General features: G+C 36.2%; 1 protein-coding gene across 1 annotated transcript; it reads left to right on the plus strand.

Moving 5' to 3' along the window:
- Positions 1 to 1595: 1595 nt before the first annotated feature.
- LOC139851567 (cypmaclein-like) lies at positions 1596 to 3242 on the plus strand. The gene is made up of 3 exons (XM_071840678.1): positions 1596 to 1637; positions 2475 to 2526; positions 3061 to 3242. The coding sequence occupies exons 1-3, from the start codon at positions 1596 to 1598 to the stop codon at positions 3240 to 3242; spliced, it is 276 nt and encodes a 91-aa protein (XP_071696779.1).
- Positions 3243 to 17864: the final 14622 nt, after the last annotated feature.

The following is a 17864-nucleotide window of genomic DNA, read 5'->3' on the forward strand; positions in this document are numbered from 1 at the left end:
CAGTGGATGACAGCTATGCAGGAAGAAATTGAAGCTCTTCATAAAAATAAAACATGGGAACTTGTGCCATTACCGAAAGGTAGAAAACCTATTGGAAATAAATGGGTGTATAAGATCAAGAAAAATGGCGATGATCAAGTGGACGGTATCGTGAAAGACTGGTGGTTAAAGGATATGCTCAGAAAGAAGGTACGAACTTTAATGAAATATTTTCTCCTGTGGTTCGACTTACAACAATTCGAGTAGTTCTAGCGATGTGTGCTACATTTGATTTGCATCTAGAGCAGCTAGATGTGAAAACTGCATTTCTTCATAGAAATCTTGAAGAAGAAATTTATATGCTTCAACCAGAAGGTTTTGAACTACAAGAAAAAAAGAACTTGGTTTGCAGGTTAAAGAAATCTCTGTATGGTCTCAAACAGGCGCCGAGATGTTGGTACAAGAGATTTGATTCTTTCATAATGAGCCTAGAATATAACAGACTTTATGCAGACCCTTGTGCATATTTCAAGAGGTTTGGGGACAATGATTTTGTCATTTTGCTGTTATATGTAGACGACATGTTGGTTGCAGGCCCCAACAAAGATCGTATTAATAAGCTGAAGGTTCAATTGGCTAGGGAGTTTGAAATGAAAGACTTGGGTGCCACAAACAAGATTCTAGGGATGCAAATTCACTGAGACAGAGATAATAGGAAGATTTGGCATTCTCAAAAGAATTATTTGAGGAAAATCTTGGAGCGTTTGAATATGCAAGATAGTAAGCCAATCTCAACCCCACTTCCTACTAATCTCAAGTTATCCTCCGTTATGTGTCCTAGCAGTGAATATGAGAGGAAGGATATGTCTCGCGTACCATATGCATCAGCAGTGGGAAGTTTAATGTTAGCAATGATATGTACAAGACCAGACATTGCACATGTAGTGGGAGTAGTTAGTCGGTACATGGCGAATCCTGGTAAAGAGCATTGGAATGCGGTAAAGAGGATCCTTAGATACATTAAGGGTACCTCAGATGTTGCATTATGTTATGGGGAACCGGAATTTATTGTTAAAGGGTACGTTGATTCAGATTATGCAGGTGATATCGATAAAAGTAAATCTACCACTGCATATATTTTCACACTTTGTGGTGGAATAGTAAGCTGGGTTTCAAAACTGCAGTCAGTTGTGGCGACGTCAACAACAGAGGCAGAATATGTAGCAGCTACTCAAGCTACTAAAGAGGCAGTATGGTTGAAAATGTTGTTGGAGAAACTCGGACACAAACAAAAGAATATCACTCTATTTTGTGACAATCAGAGTGCCTTGCATCTTGCAAGGAATCCAACATTTCATTCAAAGACAAAGCATATACGAGTTCAGTATCACTTCGTTCGTGAGAAAGTGGAAGAAGGAACCGTGGATGTGCAGAAAATTCATACTGACGACAATGTGGCTGATTTTCTAACAAAGTCAATCAACCGTGACAAGTTTATTTGGTGCCGTTCCTCATGCGGCCTAGCGGAAATGTAAACAACATCATTGGCAAGGAAGGATTATCGTGTGAAGATTGATTACGCTTTAATCGAATCTTCAAGTGGGAGATTGTCAAATATGGTGGCCTTGGTTGGTGAATTTAATGGTCAAATACCACATGTATGTTATGCTCATAACTATTGCCATGGAGGCTCTTGCTTTTCATACTCACCAAACATTCTCAATTTTGCTATAAATAGATGCATCATATATCTCATTTAAGCATCCCAAAATCACAAGTGTTCTTGTGTACTAAAAAAGAGTTAATAGAGAGTTAAAGTGTTAACTCCTAATTACAAGAGATATAAAGATTAATGTTTATCCTTGTAATTAGAGAGAAGTGTAATTCCTATTATTCTTATTAGTGGAACGTTTCTTTCCTTGCCCGTGGTTTTTACCCTATTGGGGTTTTCCACGTTAAATCTTGGTGTCTCTTTATTGTCGCTATTTCAGTTATTACTAGCGGTTTGCTATAATTCGGTGTCGCTTTTCTCAACAGGTATCAACTACGCAAAAAAATAAGTTTAGGTGTTATCATGATAATATAAACAAACCACATGTACCAACGGCGTAATTTTTTCTTAATACTATACGTAGTTTAAAACATGTTTCCAAATGTATCAAAGAATATGTGTATACCATAACAGAATCTATATATAATCGATTTAACTCCTGGTAACTAAATAAATACACACGCAAAGGTGGTTCAAACTGAAATTCGTCCCGTTTTAAGGTACCTAATTCTTTCTTTGTGGTGTTTTAAGAACGAATTGGTATAGTATCACAAAGTTTAGAAATCCATGATGATATCTAAGTTTGCAGTTGTTTCATTTCTAGTAGTTTGCGTTTTTCTTCATTTTATACTACATGATATCAGAGCAGTAAGTATAAGCCTTTTCGTTTTATATAGAATGAAAAAGCTGTTTTTTTCGAGTATTACTTTAATTCTAATTTCAGATGATGCAGACAAACACAAGTGGTGATATAAACTCTTCGCTGCAAGACATAGGTTAATTTAATATGTGCTTGTTCAACTATACAAAGTAGACATATTTGTGCTGTATAAGTTGGCAACTAATTTATATCTATATTTTTTTTTTTTTTTTTTTTTTTTTTTTTCGAACAGCCATATATAAACAACATCAACCTAGCAAGACGCTAGGAGAGGAGAAAAACCAAAACGATTACAAGGGATATTTGAACCAATCAGTCCTAGATAAAATACATTTGCTTCTATATCTAATCCAAGAAAAGGAAAAATTACATATAGAATCAAAAAGATCACATATCTTCATTCTTTGAGGACCGAAAATCTTCTCGTTTCTGAACCGCCACATAATCCACATATAAGCCGCACCTATGACGTATGCATGCTCCTTTTGTCTTCTCGTGTTCGACCACGCATCCATCCAAGCGATCCATAGTTGCCAGGAATCGAACGAAGGAATACCAACATTTGTCCATCTCTGAATTCTAGCCCATACCTGTTTAATTTAAGTTATACTAGCAAGTTGAATTTAATTTAAGTTATAAAAATGTGCAGATTGTGGAGAAAGATGTGACGCGCGGTGTAGCAAAGCCTCCAGATCAAAGATGTGTCTAAGGGCATGTAAAACATGTTGTGAACGTTGTCATTGTGTTCCGCCGGGCACTTATGGTAACTATGATACTTGTGCGTGTTACGCTAACATGACTACACATGGAGGTAGGCGTAAATGCCCATAGCTTTTTGATATAACGATGGTCCACAAATAAGATTTCGATAAAGCAATATGATGAATAAAGGTCCATAGATTCAGAATTTGTATGTTCAATAAAGCTAGTCACCATATCAATCTAGAGTTTAATGTTACCAAGAGATATCATAGTCAAGTAATTGTAGTTTCATGAACATTCAATCACTTTATCTAACGAATGCACACTCGAATTACTATACCAACGTTACAAATACAACGTCCGATGAACAAGTTTTAATCTGTTTCCGCGTTTTTAAGTTGTCAAAACTAATTAAAATATGAAGGACACGAGTAGACAAAATGATATAGTTGGCATGGAAGAACCAAGAAAGAAAGGGACCCAATTCAATTGTCTTAATCGACAAAGAGAATAAGCTTAAATCCTACACACTGATTAGAACCTTTTGCCAATTGGAAAATGGAATGATCCAGATTGTCTATGTGATTGCCACAATAACTGTTATTATTCGAAAGTATGTAGAAATATATTAATCCTTTTTACATTAAATTTCGAGAAATTCACATTTACACAAACTAAAATAGGGTGATAGTAGAGCGTTCTCCTTAACCTTATGATTGTAAACCTTATGATACCGACTATGGTTGCGATTCCCGGGCAGCGTGCCGATGAACCGCCGCAAAATTATTTTACCCTCTATTGGAAGGCGGTTGCATTAGGCAACTTACGCTTCCCGTTAAGCCCGTTTGTAGTGTCTGTATTAGAGCACTACCATATTGGCGTTTCGCAACTACATCCACATGCGTGGCAGCGTGTTACTATTTTTGAGATGTTCTTCAGAGGACAAAACAGACCGGCAAGTTTGAACGTGTTCCGAGCGACGTTCAAGCTTACTGCGTCGGGAAAAGGGTGGTACACTTTCGAGAAAAAGTGCAACTTCACCACTAAGAAGTCTCCGTCCCTCCACGATTGGAGGGGCATGTTTTTCTTTGCTCATACCGACCTGCTAGGTGAAGAGCGTGCCCACCTCGCACAATGGCATTCTACGCGTTCATCTGACGTCTCCAAGACACCAGACCTCAACCAGGGGGAGCAGGAGTTGTTTAATTTATGTAAGGATGCTACGTTCGAGATGCGTCCCTATGGTGAGGTGAGGTGATGCTGAAACTTTGCAACGTTCAGCATTATTGGCCATGGAACGACAGGGTGCCATTGATCCTATGCGACGGAAGGGGTATGCTCTTCGTGCCGTAACGTCTTTAAATTTGTAAGTGTTCTTTTCGTATCATTTTTCTAACCCTGTATAATTTTGCAGAGATGGAATTCAACAGAGTTCTCCGCCGCCCCAATCTTGATGGCGTATCCTTCAAAAGGTTCCCGAAGGCCAACCTTCCAGAAGGTCATCCTTTGAAGGGTGGTGAGGTTGCTGCTGCTTCATCCACCAACACTGCCAGCGACGTGGCAACGACACAACCTACAACCGGCTCAACTCCTGTCACCAATCCGGATCCGATATCCGTCGGTGTTCCCATAATTCAACCGGAACAGCAACAACAACAACAGAAACGCCCCCGCTCTCCCTCAAAAGTGACCGTCCCGACTGGCAGTCACAAAAAGAAAAAGACGCCACAAGAGGTTGCATAAAGCAACTTGAAAACTTTTGAGGAGATTCCCAGCAAAGTTGGGTATTTTGAAAACCCTGATAATAACCCCGCTACGTCACCAAAATCCCAATGGGAGAAACTAATCAAGTTTGTTATTTCTCCAGGTTTACGCATGGGAGTCCCCATCGTCCATCTTCAAGATTCATCCGACGCCCAAGGAAAGACGTCAAAAAATACAAACTGACGGTATCCGGTTCAGGCGGCGCGTCCGGCCAACATTCCACCTCTCTGGAGGAGCCTTATTCTCCTGGTTTTGGAAAACAACCAACTTTCAGCCACATGGAGACTATGTGGAACGTGTCTCATAGCGATGCTCTATCGCAATTTGAGTATCTGCAACGTATTTGCCCTCCGGTGCTTTATGAGGCCGTCCGAAAAATGCCCGATAGCGCCGCTCGCCGCGCCAGGTGTGACGATCGCTCCAAATCTATAAGGACGAACATGTCATTCATCGATTTCATTGCGAGGTATTTGACCTCTATATGATACGTTTTGTAAATATTGCATTCTTTTGAAAAGGCACACCATAAATGAATATTTAAATAAAAGGTTTTAGACATCTGATGATTTCTACATATAGACAATCACCGTAAATAATAGTTTACAATAGTACTTCCGTTGACAATGCAGTCAAAATAAGATACATGGTGATAATTTGGTGAATGCAACGTTTCTTTGATAAATATGCCATGTAAGACTCCATGCACATAGCTTGTCTAACATATAAGCAAACAGCGAAAGACTTCTAGGGAACCTGGGAATAAACATGCTAACAAGTGTCAACACAAAGGTTGGTGAGTTCATAGTTTTAGTGTTTCGCATAATCTGTATATAAAGGTGGATCACAAGATTTCAGTTGTTTCATCCAGAAACGTTTATCAAAATATTCTACAAGATTGAGCACCCTGGTAACTAAACTTAATGTATATATAATTTGTACCCTTTGTATAATCATCTTAATAATACACGCAAACCAACGTGTACGCTTCTCAAATAGCATACGTCCATTAAAAGGCTAGTGCTCTAGCTCGGATGGGGATATCAAGCCCTATGGATCCATATACTACTACTCGCGCCCACAAGTTCTTATAACCGGCAGTTACTAGTTACCAAAGCTAAGGGATTTTCGGTTCAAACTCAGTGTAGAATTAAGTATGTACTTGTATCCATTGCATTTAAAATAAATTGCACGTATTCTCAGCCCAAAAATATAGATTGCAAAAGCAATTATAAAGGGAGCAAATGAAACTCACCTTAGCAGCATATAAAGTCGTTCACCAAAATGTGACCGAAACTCGGATTACCAAATAACCGTAGATCTCAACCTAGAGAACATATGTTGGTCAATAAATGTCTATCAAGCTAGGTCAGGTCATAGTGTATCACAATCCTAATGCTCGAGATCGACATACAAAAGTTATCCAAAGTTGTTTCAAAAAGTTAATTTTGACAGTTGTTTAACAAAACGAGACATGTCCTAATAAGGATTCATTTACTCGGCTGGTAATATTCAAAAATCCACTTTATCAATCTTATTAACAAGTTGTTTAAATATCAATTGCAAATTCAAAAGCAATTTCAATTAACGTTAATCATAATTCAGTTGATCATAACTTTTAATTAGTTCACCGAAATTACACGGTTTCTAAATGAAAAGTTATTGATTTTTCGACAGCTTTCCAACGACATGCATATCATATACCTTTTATCAGTAATATTTGTATTTAATTCGTGATTCATTATAAACTGTTTAACGATGAAATTTAGCATACAAGCATACATAAACATATATTTACTCGAGCACTAGACATTGATACACAATTAATATATAAAAGATAAGATATGAATGCTCACGTATCAATATTGTGATTCAATATTGCAGGAAAGTACGTAGACGCAACAGAGATGATAAACACTAGGTTTGATTTGCAAACAATACCCACGAGCATCACCCATAACCTCCATAGCTATAACCCATAGTTTTCTTAGCTTTGACTCATTTGAAAACTCGGTTTGAAATCATTTGAGCAGTACTGGCCAAAAAATGATCGAGCTTTATAGTGTCTTCTGTCTCCAGCCTCCATGCGATCACATGGGGAATGTGAGGGGAACCCATGCGATTGCATGGCCCCTTTTCACAGCTCATATACGTTTGTTTTTATTCTCGTCGACATGTTATAATAATATATATAATATATTTAAATTATATAATTAATTATATATTATATTAAATTCACGTGCATAGTTGATTTGTAATTTTTATTCCGATAAGTCGTACGTCGTCACTCGACTTATGTCCCGGTTCCGGTTTTTCGAATGTCCTTTCGTACACTTAGAAAACTTGCATTTTACGTTTCGTGACACGTACATTTGTCAAAATATAGCCTTAAATTATCCATAAACTACACCACTCAAAGTATATCTTAAACTTTCGAGTGTTTTGGTCATTTACTTCTATAAATCATCGTCTCGCTATTTGTTAATATATATATAATATATACATTTTCATTTTGAAATAGCGTTTTACTGTAGCAAAGTTACTGTAGCAAAGTTTTTTTTAATGTAGCAAATAGTGATTTTTGAAAACACTGTAGCTTTTTCGGGTACTGTAGCAATTCGAAAATACTGTAGCAAATTAGTGTTTTACTGGTTCATCTTAAACGTTTTAGTTAACTTATCTAAATATTAACCGAATCAATAATCGAATGTTACTATCGTTTACTAAATAACTTGAAATCATATATATATATATATATATATATATATATATATCTATATATATATATATATATATATATATGATTTCAAGTTATTTAGTAAACGATAGTAACATTCGATTATTGATTCGATTAATATTTAGATAAGTTAACTAAAACGTTTAAGATGAACCAGTAAAACACTAATTTGCTACAGTATTTTCGAATTGCTACAGTACCCGAAAAAGCTACAGTGTTTTCAAAAATCACTATTTGCTACATTAAAAAAAACTTTGCTACAGTAACTTTGCTACAGTAAAACGCTATTTCAAAATGAAAATGTATATATTATATATATATTAACAAATAGCGAGACGATGATTTATAGAAGTAAATGACCAAAACACTCGAAAGTTTAAGATATACTTTGAGTGGTGTACTGGTTCATCTTAAACGTTTTAGTTAACTTATCTGAATATTAATCGAATCAATAATCGAATGTTACTATCGTTTACTAAATAACTTGAAATCATATATATATATATATATATATATATATATATATATATATATATATATATATATATATATATGCACATTAAGTTATATATATATTGTTCGTGAATCGTCGAGAACAGTCAAAGAATAATTGATTACATGAATATAGTTCCAAAACTTGAGACTCAACATTACAGACTTTGCTTATCGTGTTGAAAACATTAAATCATTTAAAGATAAAGTTTAAATTTGGTCAGAAATTTCCGGGTCATCACAGTACCTACCCGTTAAAGAAATTTCGTCCCGAAATTTGAGTGAGGTCGTCATGGCTAACAATAAAAATGATTTCATGACGAATATGAGTTGATAATTAGAGTTTTATCACCGTTGAATAATATGGATAAAACAATCCAATTACTCGAAGCGTATGAGAGAAATGATCGTAAAAGAGTGAAATAAAGGAATAGAGATTCGTCTTAATTTTTGACGTAGTAATGATTGATTTCCGGAATTTAAGGAATAGAAAATCTTCATATTCTAAATAAGATTTGATTCTTCGGGAATTAATGAGATTAAGATCTTCTTTAATTAAATGCGTAATCTGCCTCGATTGCTATGTCTGATATTTTACTATAAATTGACCTCTTCCGTTTCATTTATTTTCACCACTCCTATAAGCTTCTTCCTTATTTCATACTTCCTAATAGATTGTGAAAATGCTTAATCCAGTTCTGATTCTTGATATTTTCTTGGCTATCGTATCCTTCATTCTTCTTTTTTATCTGCCACCAGAGGAGGTTATTTTCTTCTACTATTACCTTGGGGTTATAGTGTTTATCATTCTCCCGTGTCTTTATATTGCTATACGCATTGATACACACGGTTTGTAATTTTGAGTTTGTTATCGGGCTTTATATTCTCCATTATATTTCGGAGCTTCATGATTTCATTTTCTCTTCCTGACCTTAAGTCAAGTGGATAATGGTCCAGAATTCGTATTTTTGCATTTCGGAATGAACATAGTCAATGTTCTAAGAAAGAAATTGTAATGGCAAAATCTTGATTTGTCAAATTACCAGAATATCCGAAAAAGACCGAATCATCAAGAAAAATATTTTCTTGATATATTTAGAGGTTAAATAGAATGAAAGAGTTATGTAACATAGTTCATGATGAGGGTGGGATCTGTGAACCTTTATCACGTTCCATTAGAAACTCAACATGACTTACTGTAATATAATCACGTTGATCAAGTGTCATTATATTATATTAACTCATGCTTCAGTTCCCAATACTACTTCAAAAACATTCATTTTTTGAAATTTTTAGAATTTAGAAACTAAAATAGTTTCTTTTATGATGTAACACAGATAGCGCGAAGAGGTAATGATTTCAGATAAGAATGGTTATGAAAATATCTTCAGAAATATGGAGGATATTTATAATGAGAGATACGATGATATCTTAGAATATTTAAGATAGGATGATGATGAAGAATATTGTCCGCAAAGGTCTTAGAGTAAGGAGCAAGTTATTTGCTAAGGATTTCAGTAGACACCGAATCATTTGGATTCTTTGAAGACATGTTCAGTCTTTGTGATTTATCCACAGCCTCCTTCATACTTTGCTCAATCCGTTTTCCAGTTCCAAACCTTCTCTTTTTCTCAGCTTTACCACCATACTATTCTTTATCATCAAACTTTTGACTGTTAAGGTCGTTTACAGTTTTTGCTGCTTCATCAGCATTGTTCCAATTTCAGAGAACTAGTTCGTAGTTTAGGGTGTTTTTCAGAAACTTCATATTCGAAGTCTGTAAGTCTTGAAGGTAAACATTATATGTATATATATAACTGTTGGTGAAAAATTGCTATGAAATTCGAAATACTGATTGCTAATTCCCGGTAGTTGGTATGGCAATTACCGTTACAAGATGTGGATGAGTACATGATAGGGTTTCAATGAGTATAATGATTTTTCGAAAGGTCAGGGATCAATGAAGTTGTTGGTAAATTTACTGCTAATGTGGTGGAACATGAAAGGCTCCCCAGTAACAAGAACGTATATGTCAAAGTTATAATAAGGCTAATCTGAAAAGTTGAAGTTGACTGGTTGAAAGTGTGGTAAAACTGGATACTTTGAAAAGGAATTCAAGATTATTTTTGGTAATAACAATGCTAAAGGATCTTTCACAGTTTTGAAGTCAAAGTATAGCTTTAAAAGATATAAAGATCTAAGAATGATGTCGCCGGTTCAGAGTTATGACTTGGATTCTGATCCGTTAATATCAGAATATGTAATTGAATTTGTATGAAAATGATTGTATATCATTGTGAGTATTGTTAATAATTTTTGAATCAAAGTTGAAGAATGTACAGTGTAACATATTAATTGCGAACTTAAATATTTTCCGGGTATTACCTACCCGTTAAAGATTTCACAATTATTATTTTGTACAAAAGAATTTTCATTACAGTCTTTATGAAAATATATGTATGTATATTTCTTCAGATGTAATACGGATTTAATGAGTTAATATCATATTAAGCTCATTTGATTTTCGGCTTGACACAGAAATGATTAATCTCTAAAACATTAAAGATTACATAATCTTTGCGGAGTTTTTCACTAATAAAATCAATACTTCATTATTTATTCTTATTGATATTCCTCGGTGAAGGATGTTGGTGCTCGTGGAATTTTTGTGAACTTTACAAGGCACGGATGATATTTTATGGAAAGTTTCGAGTATATCGAAATTGAAAATGTAAAATCAATTATGTAATTGATTAATACACTTGGTTTATTATGAATTGGAATTCATTGGGTTGAAACAGAGATTGTAGTTAACAATGGTTAAGTTGTTAAGGAAGGATGTACATCATTGCATATTAGTAATATGAACTAACCGAGTAGTACCTACCAGTTAAGATTCACACGTAATAGCTTAGTACGAAAAGATTTATTTTGATTAAATATACATAAAATTTCTTCAGGGGAAATGAGTTAATACTTCATCGGTTATTGTTGCTGGTATTTCTTGGTAACTACGGTGCGTATGACATTGATGCTCGTGGAACAGATTGTGAAGTTGAGGTTTGCAATGCAGATGTTGTTGGTGGTGGTAATGGTACTGTTGGTGTTGTTGTCGGTGGTACTGTTGCTGCTGGTGCTGCTGCTGGCACTTGTAACCTTTGCACCATATTCTCCAAAGCCACTACCCGAGCGCGAAGCTTGTTGACTTCTTCTACTACACCGGGATGATTGGCGGTTCGGACGAGCGGATGAATAAGATCCAGAATTTGAGAGAGTATATGATCATGACGAGATATTCTGGAGATGAGAGAGAAAATTGTATTACGAACAGGTTCGCCGGTAAGTGCTTCAGGTTCTTCGCCAAGAGGGAAATGTGGTGGATGGAAGGGATCACCTTCTTCTTGTCTCCAATGATTAAGTAAGCTACGAACCCATCCCCAATTCATCCAGAATAGGTGATGGCTGATTGGTTGATCCATTCCGGTTACACTGTCTTCGGAATTCAGGTGAATATCCATATCAGAATAGCTGTCGGAGTTTAAGGAATTTGAACTAGATACGTGATCCATTTTATATAATTAGGGAGATGATTTTTGATATGGATTAGATTATAGAACTTAGATTGATATTTTTTAATACATAATTTACATATGTATATATAATACCAAAATCCCATAAATTACGGAGAAATTTTCAGAAGATGTCAGGAAAAGTTTACAGTATCAGATACGCTAAGATATGAATTTTTGTCTTTACACTATTTATGCAATAAATGCAGGAAAACATGTCTAGACTTAAGAATGATAAGCATGTAATTTTCGACAAGAAATGATAAGCAAAACTTTTAACATGCAGACACGGTCGAAGTCCAGACTTACTAATGCATCCTAACAACTATCAGTTAGACACACTCATGCAAGACCTGGTTCGCTAGGACCAACGCCCTGATACCAACTGTGACGATCGCTCCAAATCCATATGGACGAACACGTCATTCATCGATTTCATTGCGAGGTATTTGACCTCTATATGATACGTTTTATAAATATTGCATTCTTTTGAAAAGGCACACCATAAATGAATATTTAAATCAAAGGTTTTAGACATCTGATGATTTCTACATATAGACAATCACCGTAAATAATAGTTTACAATAGTACTTCCGTTGACAATGTAGTCAAAATAAGATACATGGTGATAATTTGGTGAATGCAACGTTTCCTTGATAAATATGCCACGTAAGACTCCATGCACATAGCTTGTCTAACATATAAGCAAACAGCGAAAGACTTCTAGGGAACCTGGGAATAAACATGCTAACAAGTGTCAACACAAAAGTTGGTGAGTTAATAGTTTTAGTGTTTCGCATAATCTGTATATAAAGGTGGATCACAAGATTTCAGTTGTTTCATCCAGAAACGTTTATCAAAATATTCTACAAGATTGAGCACCCTGGTAACTAAACTTAATGTATATATAATTTGTACCCTTTGTATAATCATCTTAATAATACACGCAAACCAACGTGTACGCTTCTCAAATAGCATACGTCTGTTAAATGGCTAGTGCTCTAGCTCGGACGGGGATATCAAGCCCTATGGATCCATATACTACTACTCGCGCCCACCAGTTCTTATAACCGGCAGTTACTAGTTACCAAAGCTAAGGGATTTTCGGTTCAAACTCAGTGTAGAATTAAGTATGTACTTGTATCCATTGCATTTAAAATAAATTGCACGTATTCTAAACCCAAAAATATAGATTGTAAAAGCAATTAAAAAGGGAGCAAATGAAACTCACCTTAGCAGTATATAAAGTCGTTCACCAAAATGTGACCGAAACTCAGATTATCAAATAACCGTAGATCTCAACCTAGAGAACATACGTTGGTCAATAAATGTCTATCAAGCTAGGTCAGGTCATAGTGTATCACAATCCTAATGCTCAAGATCGACATACAAAAGTTATCCAAAGTTGTTTCAAAAAGTCAATTTTGACAGTTGTTTAACAAAACGAGACATGTCCTATATAAGGATTCATTTACTAAGCTGGTAATATTCAAAAATCCACTTTATCAATCTTATTAACAAGTTGTTTAAATATCAATTGCAGATTCAAAAGCAATTTCAATTAACATTAATCATAATTCAGTTGATCATAACTTTTAATTAGTTCACCGAAATTACACGGTTTCTAAATGAAAAGTTATTGATTTTTTGCCAGCTTTCCAACGACATGCATATCATATACCTTTTATCAGTAATATTTGTATTTAATTCGTGATTCATTATAAACTGTTTAACTATGAAATTTAGCATACAAGCATACATAAACATATATTTACTCGAGCACTAGACATTGATACACAATTAATATATAAAAGATAAGATATGAATGCTCATGTATCAATATTGTGATTCAATATTGCAGGAAAGTACGTAGACGCAACAGAGATGATAAACACTAGGTTTGATTTGCAAACAATACCCACGAACATTACCCATAACATCCATAGCTATAACCCATAGTTTTCTTAGCTTTGACTCATTTGAAAACTCAGTTTGAAATCATTTGAGCTGTACTTCGTCGTAGTATTTTATGTATAATACTAATAATAATAATATTAATACTACTGATAATAATAATAAGATTAATAATAATATTAATCTTAATAATAATAATAATAATATATATATATATATATATATATATATATATATATATATATATATATATATATATATATATATATATATATATATATATATATATATATATATATATATATATATATATATATATATATATATATATATATATATATATATAAATTAGAGAGACAGAGAGATTGAGATCATATAAACTGGCCAAAAAATGATCGAGCTTTATAGTGTCTTCTGTCCCCAGCCTCCATGCGATCGCATGGGGAATGTGAGGGGAACCCATGCGATCGCATGGCCCCTTTTCACAGCTCATATACGTTTGTTTTTATTCTCGTCGACATGTTATAATAATATATATATAATATATATAAATTATATAATTAATTATATATTATATTAAATTCACGTGCATAGTTGATTTGTAATTTTTGTTCCGATAAGTCGTACGTCGTCACTCGACTTATGTTCCAGTTTTGGTTTTTCGAATGTCCTTTCGTACACTTAGAAAACTTGCATTTTACGTTTCGTGACACGTACCTTTGTCAAAATATAGCCTTAAATTATCCATAAACTACACCACTCAAAGTATAACTTAAACTTTAAAGTGTTTTGGTCATTTACTACTATAAATCATTGTCTCGCTATTTGTTAATATATATATAATATATACATTTTCATTTTGAAATAGTGTTTTACTGTAGCAAAGTTACTGTAGCAAAGTTTTTTTTAATGTAGCAAATAGTGATTTTCGAAAACACTGTAGCTTTTCGGGTACTGTAGCAATTCGAAAATACTGTAGCAAATTAGTGTTTTACTGGTTCATCTTAAACGTTTTAGTTAACTTATCTAAATATTAATCGAATCAATAATCGAATGTTACTATCGTTTACTAAATAACTTGAAATTATATATATATATATATGCACATTAAGTTATATATATATTGTTCGTGAATCGTCGAGAACAGTCAAAGAATAATTGATTACATGAATATAGTTCCAAAACTTGAGACTCAACATTACAGACTTTGCTTATCGTGTCAAAAACATTAAATCATTTATAGATAAAGTTTAAATTTGGTCAGAAATTTTTGGGTCGTCACACCAGGGTGCATCACATTTATGAAGGGTTGGTGCTGACCCGTAACGAGCTGCAACGGACCATTGAACTGGACCAACGCGCCCGTCACGCGGAAGCTGGCGGTAAAGAGCTGAATGTTGAGATTGTCCAAGTTAGGGAGGAGCTGAAGCGGGCTAAGCAAGCCGCTGCTGAAGCATAGGGGGAAAAGCAGCAGGCCCTAAGGGAGGCCAAAAAGGCTATCAAAAATATGGCCTTACGCGCCGAAAAAGAACAAACTGAACTAAAGGACCTGGAGGCAGCGCATAAAGAGCTGGCAGAGGAGAAAGCCAATAAGGATCTCCTCGCCATCCAGAACCAAGAGCTGTATCGAAAGGCAGCGAACGATTTTCAAGAGCTTTGCAGCCTCATCCCCTCTATTTTTTCCAAGGCTCTCAAGGTGCCGCAGGTGAAGGAGCCGTTTCAGAATTTGGTAGACGCTACAAAGAAGGTGGAGCATTTCGATGCGTACACCATATTGACAGAACATGTTGATATACCGGAACCAATTCCGGAGGCGATCTGAGATATGGCAGATGAGGATGCCTACGACCTCCATGACGCGGCAGTCAATGCCTGCGCAGCCATTAAGGTGCCGTTTATTGAACAGATTGGGTCAACACCGGACCTTAACTTGGCCAAAGTGAAGAAGATGATCCCGTAGTTGTAGGGATTTTTGTAATTCTTTATTTTCATTTTTGTTTCTGATGTAATGGTTTTAAATAAATTAATGAAATATCAATTTCTTGTGATTCTTGCTTATATATATATACACGTCCCGTCGTCGCGGTAACGTACCGTTTGTCAAGGTTACACAATGATTGTAGACATCGCATTCATCTACTTAATGCTGGGATTAATGCGACGGATACGAAACCCGGAGGCATCCCGTTCTGAGGGCTAGGCGTACCTCCAATACGCTTAGCGTCGCCATTGCCGTTCAAAGATTAGATGATGTCTTTGTTCATGGCATGAGTAACTTGCGAATGGACTTACATTCATAACGCCGAAGCGCAGCCATAATTGTTACACAATACATTAGAAATGAAAATTGAAAAATGCATTGAATTAAAACTGAGAGCAAAGAAGTTTAATGCGCGACGCGCTTACATTTGTGGTGATCAATCACAAACTTAGGTAAAACGAAAAAAAAAGTTTCCAACAAAATAATAAATTTCGAAATACTTAAACATAGAACTTCTTTAAGTTTGTTGCGTGCCAGGTACGCGGCACGAACTTGCCATCATGCATCTTTAGGTTATACGCCCCGTTTCCAATTACATCTGTAATCACATACGGGCCTTCCCAGTTGGATCCCAATTTGCCAGTACCTCGACCCGGCTGGCGTTGTTGTTACGCCACATAAAATCACCGAGGCGGAAAGTACGTTCCTTCACACGTTGATTATAGTACTTAGCAATTTTTTGTTTGTTTGACGCTTCCCTGATAGCGGCGATGTCACGCCTTTCCTCCAACAAGTCCAAATTTTCTTTGAAGCTAACGACCTTGGACTCATCTTTGAATTCCATTACACGTTGGGTTGGGACAGCAATTTCAGCTTGTATCACCACCTCGGTGCCATAAACAAGGCTGAATGGCGTTTCTCTATGGCTTCCTTTTGGTGTGGTTCGGAATGCCCATAAGACTTGCGGAAGTTCATCTGCCCAACCCTTCCTATCCGTGTCCAGCCTTGCCCTTATCCTGGCAACAATATCTCTGTTGGTAACTTCGACTTGCCCATTTGCCTGCGGATGGGCAACGGAGCTGAAAGTCTGTTTGATATTTAACCCGTCACACCATGATCGAAACGGATTGTGAGCGAACTGTTTGCCGTTATCACTTACAATTTCGTGCGGTATTCCGAAACGGCACACGATTTCCTCCCAAACAAAATTCAAAATCTGTTTACCCGTTATGCTTTTCAATGGTTTGGCTTCAACCCACTTGGTGAAAAAGTCAATTGCAACTACCAAGTGTTTTCCATCCGGGAAGGGTCCCACCAAATCGATTGCCCACTTGTAAAAGGGCCAAGCAGACGTGACGGGAATTAGCTCATGCGCCAGCATGTGAATTTGTGGAGCGTGACGTTGGCATGAAGCACAAGCTTTGATGATTTCTTTCGTGTCACGGTACATAGATGGCCAAAAATACCCTAGCCGCATTATCTTTCCCATAACGGTCCTAAATCCTGCATGCATGCCACAAGTCCCTTCATGTACCTCCCTTATAATTGTTTCCACTTCGCTTGGACCGACACACCTTAAAAGTGGTGTCGTGAAGGATTTCTTGAACAGAACTCCATCCCTTAACATGTACAAAGGAGCTTTCATACGAATCTTACGTGTCGTTGCCCCATCGAATGGCAGCGCCCCGATCTTCAGATACGTAATGATGGGACTCATCCATGTCTCGACCTCCTCTACGGGGGCCACTTCCTTGGGCAAGAAAATCAGTACATGTGTACGTTGTGTTTTAAGTAGATTATGCGTATAACGTATTTGTTATCGAAGCGAGTCGATACCTGTACCACGTCAGTGGATTTTTGACTAAGGACCTCCACCCAAATGTCCTTGGCTAAGTGGCTGAACACACTTGACGCGAGCTTGCTAAGCGCGTCGGCCTTTTTATTCAAGGATCGCGGCACTTGCGTTATTGAGAAAAGCTCGAATTTGTTGGCCATTTCTTCCGCCAACCTCAAATAATTTTGCATGGCCGGATCTCTAGCTTCAAAAGTCTCGTTCATCTAATTCACCACAAGTTGGGAATCGACCGACACCTTTAGGTTTTTAATTCCAATTTTCTCAGCCACTCTTAAACCAGACAGCAATGCCTCATATTTTGCTTCGTTATTGGAGGCGGGGAACTCGAAACGCAACGCGTAGGTATGTTCCTCACCGTCCGGGCCAACCTGCACCTGCTCCGTCAGAACTTGAAGCTCCGTCAGTAAATAGTTCCCACGTGATGGTTTTTGGTACTTCTTCG

This window comes from Rutidosis leptorrhynchoides, chromosome 1 (assembly GCF_046630445.1).
Source record: "Rutidosis leptorrhynchoides isolate AG116_Rl617_1_P2 chromosome 1, CSIRO_AGI_Rlap_v1, whole genome shotgun sequence".
Taxonomy (NCBI): domain Eukaryota; kingdom Viridiplantae; phylum Streptophyta; class Magnoliopsida; order Asterales; family Asteraceae; genus Rutidosis; species Rutidosis leptorrhynchoides.